At 33.5% G+C, this 8760-nt stretch overlaps 1 protein-coding gene across 4 annotated transcripts in view; it reads right to left on the bottom strand.

Moving 5' to 3' along the window:
• Nucleotides 1-8760, bottom strand: part of USP15 (ubiquitin specific peptidase 15) — a 64273-nt gene that overhangs the window by 5846 nt on the left and 49667 nt on the right. For all 4 annotated transcript variants that reach the window (XM_031553478.1, XM_003202039.4, XM_019612954.2 and 1 more), the window contains 8 exons: nt 5302-5475; nt 4862-5020; nt 3984-4208; nt 1972-2055; nt 1788-1882; nt 1434-1622; nt 507-622; nt 123-398 (listed from right to left, as the gene is read on the bottom strand). In XM_031553478.1, coding sequence (XP_031409338.1) covers nt 123-398; nt 507-622; nt 1434-1622; nt 1788-1882; nt 1972-2055; nt 3984-4208; nt 4862-5020; nt 5302-5475 — 1318 coding nt within the window. The remainder of the gene's footprint in view (nt 1-122; nt 399-506; nt 623-1433; nt 1623-1787; nt 1883-1971; nt 2056-3983; nt 4209-4861; nt 5021-5301; nt 5476-8760) is intronic.

Genomic DNA, 8760 nt, shown 5'->3' with positions numbered 1-8760 from the left:
GAAAAAAAAAAAAAAAGGGTTTTCAAGTAGCATACAAAGGGAATGAAATATTATTCCATGGAAGTGGAGTGAGAAAAAAATATTAGAATCAAATGTTGCCCAATCTGTTCCCCATGACTTACCATCAAGCCTAGGTTGCCTGTCATCAAATCTAATATGCCTGGTATCATCTTTGATGTAATTTATGTCAGTATTGCCTAAATTATTGAACTGGAATGTAAACAATCGCTTTTTGTGTCCCGTGAGTGGTTGACCTTTGCAAGTATCTTCAGTACATAATCCATTTTCAGAGTCATTGTCACCTCCAACTGAGTCTTCTGATTGGCTGTTTTCGTTCTCTGAAGGAAGCTCCTGATCCTGGCTGGATTCATCATCCTGTTCATCTGTTTCCATTTCACCTGAAACAATTGAGCAGTGAGATATGAGGTAGAATAGATACTATAGAATTAAAATCAGTTTCAAATTGAACACAAAATACTGAACAAATTTAGACATTCCAGTCTTACTTGGAGAACCCTCTTCATGTATTCCATTTGGGCCGTTACCATTGATACCATGTTCCTTACAGCACCGTAGGGATCCTTCAGTGTCATCAGTTTCAGTGCATGTTTTTACATATCGGCTAAATTTAACAAATGAAAACAACACTTAGAATCCATTGTTTTTTTAAAACTTAGATTGTTCATATCTGAGAATTAAAAGGTTACAAATCCTTTATAGTGTACTCCATTCCTGCAATCCTTTCTGATTTATTCAAAATAAATAAGTCTAATGCCTAACATCTATTGCTATAGACAAATCTAAAATTCTGCTTGACTGCTATCTTCTGTTTTCGACAGTTATTTCATTTGCTACCACTTGACTCTTGGTATTAGGTTATGTTTGACCAGAAATCACATTAACCATATTTTTAATGCAAGAAATATACAGGTTAACTTACACGGAAAGTTATTTCAACAGAAAATAAAGCATAAACTTCAATTGGAGGCTATAAGACTTAATTTCTTTCACATAATGATACTTAGAACAGTCTAGTTTGTAAAACAGTAGTTTTACAACATAAATTAATGTAGAAATTGTAAGTACCTATAGAGGATGTAGCCACAACAGAATAACTGGCAAAGCATTTCTGTTTTACTAAGACCTAACAGCTAAGTATACAGTAGAATTACTTCCCTACTCAGGCAAATTGAGATTGACTCTCCAAAGACTTCTCAAGTTTTGGACAAGGTTATGATAACAACAGCAACAGAGAAATAAAATCAAAAGCCTCACAAATTCGTATTTCAAAGGGCTAAAATTTATTTCCTTCCTGCTAGATATATTCAATCTTAAAGCAATTACTGAAATCTACTCAATTTGCTAGCAGTGAATGTAAAAATAGGTACCCACTCCTATAACTATTAGCATTTTTCTTTAAGCAATAACCTTACCACATTCTTAGCAGCAGCAGGTTATACAGTTTATCTTCAGTGTTGTTTCTAGGCACTGCTATGAGAAAAGGTTGACCAAACAATGAGGAACCACTATGGCTGTAGCTAGTGTGCCTGCACTTTTCCCTTAAACAAACAGGAATTATAACTTGTTCCGTATCTTCTGTTCTATTGATAGCGATTTCAAACCTAAAAATAAAAAATAAAAAATTGGAAACAGAAAATTGTTATTTAAAAAGCTATAATGGAAAAATAAACTAAAAATCCAACCTGATTTGTCTTTGCCTTATGTTTCAGTTCTTATGCTAATAACAAAAATTGAACGTAACCATGAAGCATGTTATCTGTACTTACACATAAATGTCATCACGTTCCATAATACTACTCAGATTTTCATCCATGGCAAATATCCTGTGGAACCTGTGATTGTATATATCAGTAACAATCATCTAAAAGAAAATGGAGCATATATGATTAAATCAGGTTAACAAACACTGAGGTGTTAAATGCTTTGCTTTATATAAGAAATTACTCTCACCTTATCTGCAGCAACACCTGACAGAGCCGACAATGCTGTGCAAAGATCCAATATATTTCCAATTTTTGGAACTACTACTTTGTACTAAAAAAAAAAAAAATTAAATAAAAATCACTTTAACTCTTTGTAGACCAAAGATGCATGAACAAAAAGCAAATAAAAACCTTAACTTGTTCAGCATACTTCATACTCTTCTTCCATTCTTGAACTTAAGGTATTAAGTATTTAAATCAACTAACATTAAGTAACATTAAGTTACTGAAAACAGTACTTACACCTTCACAGCTTTATTCATACAAACATGTACATGTTGAATACATTTATTAGTCTACACACTGCTTTTTTTTTTTAATTTTATTTTCTCCATAAGGCAACTAATAGTGCCAACTTTCACTTAAATTTCAACAGCATCTACTTATTTAGGCACTGAAATATTATCTATGCTATTGACTAGATTCTTAAACTTGGTATACAAATAATTTGTACTACTAGAATTCTTCATTTTAATTTGTCCTATAAAAATCTTTTGCCTAAACTTCATAACCTCAACAAAGAAAGCAGAAAAAGGTGAACCATAATATATTCTTAAAGTCAAAGCCAAAAGCTTTTGGTAAGAAAAGTCAGGGTGTTTCTTTTCTTCAGGATGGTTATACTCTGGATTTCTTCCATGAGTACTTGTCTAAATATCTCAAAATATCTCAATGGCCTTTCCTGATGGCACAACACATCATTAAATGAATTGCTACTGTGCTAACAGCTTTTTCTTTGGTACCTTCTGACTACAAAAAGCAATGGCTAATGGCTGAATTCTACAATTTCATTTGCAAAGGCAGTACCTCATAATTAACAGTCACAAAAAAAACCTCTCTGTGCTTCTTAGTAAGTACACTGGCAGTTAGTAATGAAACTCCAAACAGCTAAGAGTTATTTGCATAATAAAGACAAGATTAGCTAGAAATAAGCATAAGTAATAAGGCATTGTAAATTTGTAATTAATTCCAACATACAGTATGCCTTTGTTATCTCCTATACAATTAGTTACACTCACAAAAGTATACCTGAATTAATGCTCTTTCCAATCTCTATACATTCCTGCACTATCATCCCATATCATACAAGGGTCACTTTCGAATAGTGTGCATCTCTTGTGTATATCCAGTCAGGATACATCCAAACCCTAGTTTGATTATTACATTCTCTCCTTTATAAGATATAACCTGTTCTCATAACTAACTGGGCTCATAGTAGTTCCAACAGTCTTTCAAACATATTCCTTTACCTCTGACTTCCCTAACTCATACCGACTCCAATAACGTTCCTGAAATCCCCTCCCATTTCATTTTTACAAGTCTGCCTGTGTCTTATTTATTTCACTTTTTCTGTCTTATACCATAAGGTATAGCTAGAATCATTTCATTGTTATGTTATCATAATCTATGTACATTTTTAATGCCACTTTTAGGTTTGCAATACCGTACTTCCTAATAAATAGGCAATATCTTTACAAAGAAATCTCATCTGAAATTTTTGACTATTAAGTCAAAGCAGATTTGGTCTATTATGACAGCAAAGAAGGATTCAGCACAACCTAATACATTTAGGCTTTTTTTGCATCGTTTAACACCAATCCTCTTATACTTGTTTTTTGAGGCTAAGAAACGAAGAACTAAGTCTGGATTAGGCATACATGTATTTTTTAAAAATCATACAAATCCATCACAATAAAAATCCATTACAATAAAAAAAATGAAGATAGCGCATATTTTAAAGATTAAGAAGTCTTATTAACACAGCCATAAAGAAATCAACAATATTGCCCTCAAAACTGACAGAAATTAAGAGCATGCTTTTAGTCTTCCTCAGACATTCTAAAAGGCACTTCACAAATCAGAAAAACTAAAGCTTGACTAATTTGCTTATTGAACTTCTCAATTTTAACAATATAAAGGAACAGACGATCGTTTTCAATGCTCCACAAATCAGGAATTTCATATATTAACTAAGAGGCTTACCTGCATAGGCTTAGCAAGTGGATCCATTCTGACTAAAAAAACTTCCAAAGTGCGTTCTTTTTTCATGGGTAATGGAAGTGTCAAATAACAAAATGGATCAAAGGTTACAGAAATCTTAGCACATTCAGGACAGACAAGAGTGGATTTAAAAAGGCCATGAAATATATCTACAATGATGGAATCATTTCTTTTTAAATGGTTCTCCCAGGCTTCTTCAGCAACTACCTGTAATTAAAGCACAACCTGGGTTATAATAAAGCAGGAAAGAATGAGTAGAGAATTATTACTAATTGATAGAATATTCTCAGTTACCACCCAGGCATTGAAATCTTACTCCAAATGACTTGGCAATTAATCTACCAGGATCACAGTTTAAATGCTTTTTCCCATGACAGAAATCTTTTCAGTTTTAGATGAAAAAACTTCACGTGGTTTGGAGTAGGACAAAAGGACAACAAAAATTCTACCTGCAGTAACCCTTACTACAAGAGTAATGATCAGTATGGTTGTGGCTCAATGCCAGAAGAGTTTCCCTGAAGTAAGGGTACTAGAGACAGGACACTGCATACTACAGACATAAACATAAAAGAAAAAGAGAATAGAAATTGTTTTTCTAACTGAACGCAGCACTGAATGGAACAAAAATGATTTAAAGTCTTATGACCCAGTCTCCTGCTTCTCTTCAGATGGAACAGAAATGTATAGTAGTAACTTGAATACGATCTCAATTTTAAGGTCTTGGTTTATGTTGTGAAGTCTCTTCCAGAAAAATCAACAGCTCATCAGTATCCCAACCTTTCAGTGCACAATCATGTAAAAGTATCCTGCAACTTATAGATTTGACTAAAAGCAAGATGTCCAACATCAATAAAGACCACCTTGTCTGGTCTTCCATCCGCATCTTTTAACTGAATATAAGGCTTTTTCCTAATTCGATTCAAATCCTCATGTAAGCCATCCAGGAGAAAAGCCAGTAGCTCTTGACAATCTTGTTGCTGATAACCAGAAAATTGTGGTGCAAATCGTCCCACTTGTGTCTAAAAAGAAGAACAGAAATATGTCCAGCATCTTATTTGTTATACAGAAGAGCTACTTCTGAGATGCTACAGAAGAAAGTTGAAAAGAAAAATACTTACAAAGTTATAAAAAACAAGCTTTTCAATGGTGACAGGAAGTCAAAATTCAGTTAAAACAGTTACACATTTAATAAATGAATGGATTGCATACTGATGATATGACTTCAGATTCTTATTTTTACCTATTTCTGTAAGTTTTGAATTCTGAAACTACAAACATTCAGGTTAAGTTTCATACTAACCTTAAATGCTCTTGGCGTAACGTAACTGTATTTTCCTGACCACATTTGCTTGATGAGCTCTGCATAAGATTTTGCAATTTCACCACGCATTCCTAAAGGATTGTCAAAATTCAACTCTTCTTGGTATTTATCATTGAGAAAATATTCTGTTAGAGGAGGTGTGTTGCTCAGACACTGTAAACAGAAGGAATTTTTAGAATGATGATTTGAATTACTTCTAAACACAATATAGTGAAATAAGGAAAACAGAATGTTAGAACTTTGCTAGAGTAGCCTTAAAAAGTATATTAAACCGTAATGTCTAGTGCCACCAAGGAAGAGAACAGGTCTTTTTCAGAAATACATGTTTTTAAGCCAAGAATGGCTGCAGTTATCATTATAAATCACATATGGATAATGTTCCTTGAACCACAGTGCAACAACACAATTTCTAACCAGGATCAAAAAAAAAAAAAAAGAGAAGGTGGTTCTTCATAAATGAACGTCAGCATTACGAAACTCCTTGCTGAAGGTTGTTATAAATGCACAAAATGTAGAAGGCCCTAAAGAGAGACAGTCAATTAATGAAAACAGAGATGGGGCTTACTGAAGTCAAAGTACATAGTGTTCAGAAAAAAAGTGAGCTGGAAATAGGTGAAAACATTTTTTTTGGCAGGTGTGTGAAGGAAGGGAAAGTGATAATATTTGCCCCATTCCTTCTCTTTTTACGCATCTGCTTACAAATGCTGATGAAGACAACAAACTGTGCTGAAAGGACAGGATTCTGAATCAGAATTAGTGCAGCCTTTCCTGTGTTCTTTTAAATGTTATGAAGCTGTTCAGTGCTGAAAGTAACTCAAGGAAAGCAAGGGCCTTAGTTTAGACTGAGATCATCGTTTATTCTCAGTATGTTTCTCTTTTCTGTCAGCGCTCATAGATAGCAGGAAGTAATCACTGAAGTATCATTTACAATTTCAGGAAACCACTTTGAATTTGTGCTACTCCTGACACTCCTTTGAAAAAAAATTTCCGTCACTTAGAAATTATCTCAATTCCATGCCTCAGCATATAAGGTGTAAGAAAGACTTATCACTACATATTTTAATGTTTTTTGCATTCTTTATTCTACTGAGATCTCTAAAAAAAATTAAGACATTTTGACAGTCTCATCTGCCTCTCTGCAAAAAAACGAAACGAAGAAAAATTCTGGGTTTGCATATGCTACTGTGTAAGATGCAGCAATTGAAACTGGAAGAATTACAACTTCATTAAGTGGGATAAAAATGGTTACTCTGTTGTTGCCTCTACTGTTACACTGGTGAAATACTTCAATGAAAAAACAGTTGTGCTACAGAGTTGAGTTTGACACCCATATTACACTCCTTGCTTTCTTTCCCTCTTCATCTCAAGATTTCATGAGCTGTAAACACCGCAAAAAAAAAAAAAAATCCTACTATTACAAGCCCTTTTGAACGCTGACTGCTGACAAAAACTCATTTTTCTCTTGCCATACGGCAAAGAATTCTTACTCCCATCCCAAAACACCACCTTCCACCTAAGATCTGTTGACAGCTCTGAACTGATCCTCACAGCTAAGAGTTCAAGAATAATTTGGTCTCTTAAATCCATACAGAAACAGTTTCCAACAGATCATTTTTAGTATCAATCTAAATGAATGGATGGACTTCCGAGTTCCATCAGATACTTGGAAACAGTTCAGTGCAAACCATGCTCAATTAACTACAAATAAAACTAATCTTAATGTAAAACTGAATGTGACACTGCTGACATAAAAAGTTTTGTTCCTTCTATGCTGGTTGTGATGCTCATTTGATTTCATAATAAACATATTTATCTCACTAACCTGTCAAAAAACTATTTTTTCCCCCCTCACTTTTCTTCTGGTCTGGACTACTCAAGTTCAAATCAATTCAGCTGACCAGCTTACTGTGAGTAATATCCAGAACAAGGAACTAAATGCAAAAATAGCAAATTTTCCTATATACTCTTAGCAAAGCACTGTACTTAATGCGCTGACAGAGTGTTGTTTCATCAAAAAGTAAACTTATCTTTTTCCATTTTTCACCTAATAAATTGGTTTTGTCACTTTTTCAGACTACTCATTTATATCCGTGTATGTATGATGTGAAGATTACAACAGAACATTTCCCTCTTGTTTATAACTATTTCTACATTCCAACTTATGATTACACTGATGGTAGAACTGGAACAAGCATCTATCTGAACGTGGTCATTTCTGAGATACAGAGCTGCCATCTTTTCTACAATCTCTAGCTGTTAAAAGAACTAATAGAATTTGTCATATATCCACTGATGCATAAACTTCTCAACATAACTGATAAAGCAAAATACTTGCAAGCATGTTTTCTTCTTTAAAAGGTTGATGAAAGAAACCTATTTAAGGTCTTGATTAACACCAGAGAAAAAAAGCATCCAGAAGTCAATTAGAAAGAATTTTCTCCTTATGATACTATATTTTGTAGTTATCAAGGAAAACTTATGGAAAGAATCGGTAAGAGAAGTAATATTTTGACCTAGGTTTTTTTGTGTGTTTAGTTTTAAAAACACAAAGAAGTAAACTAGCATGTATACCAACAGATGAAGAACAACAGAAAATAACGAAAGTTAGACAAATATCTTAAAACTACAGAAAACTTCGTGAACAGAGGAGCTAACAGGATAGCACTTAGGCTGCGCAGTCTCCACAAGTTTTATTTAATCTAAAAAAAATTTCTGTAAAGAGAAGTGCCTCAGTCTCTGAACCCCAACTAGAAGTTGAGCTCCACAATCACTGAAAAAAAAAAAAGGCAACAAAATGTAGAAACTTCAAGACCAATCATCAATTACATGTATGACAAAACAGAGAAGTATTAGCCTTCAACGTGACAAAGGTTAATATTGGAATTATAGCTCCACGTTACAACCTAACTACTTTATAAATGGAAAAAAAATATTTTTCAGTAGCAGAACAGTTTGTGGACAACTCCCTGCATAATCAGTATTAAAAGATCTTAATCTCCAAGAAATCTAGACAACAAAACAATGCTTTGTGCATCAATTGCATTACTAATACATGCATAGTTATGCACACACAAGCACACAACCAGCCCAAAAGAATTCTAAAATACTGAGTCAAAAAAGGAGATCTAATCATCTGTAAACACATATATACAGTTCACTGTTTAAAATGAATGGCTCTAACTGGTACAGCGTGGGAGGCATTAAGATGCACAAGAAATTGAATAATAAATAAAGATTACTTTTAGTGCCTTATATATTAGTGTTGTAGCTTCACTGGAGTACTATAATCTTACTGATTCTACCTATCATCCTATGAAACTTTCATACAAGATGAAAAATAAACAAGTTATCCTTCTCTAAATCCACATAAATTAAATATGGGAAAAGTTTATAGATCCAAGGACTCTGATTGTTTAACTGGATTAAAAAAAAAAAAAA

The sequence above is a fragment of the Meleagris gallopavo genome, chromosome 1, assembly GCF_000146605.3.
Source record: "Meleagris gallopavo isolate NT-WF06-2002-E0010 breed Aviagen turkey brand Nicholas breeding stock chromosome 1, Turkey_5.1, whole genome shotgun sequence".
Classification (NCBI taxonomy): Eukaryota; Metazoa; Chordata; class Aves; order Galliformes; family Phasianidae; genus Meleagris; species Meleagris gallopavo.
Note: the sequence above shows the minus strand (reverse complement) of the source record. Positions and strands in the feature narration are given on the sequence as shown.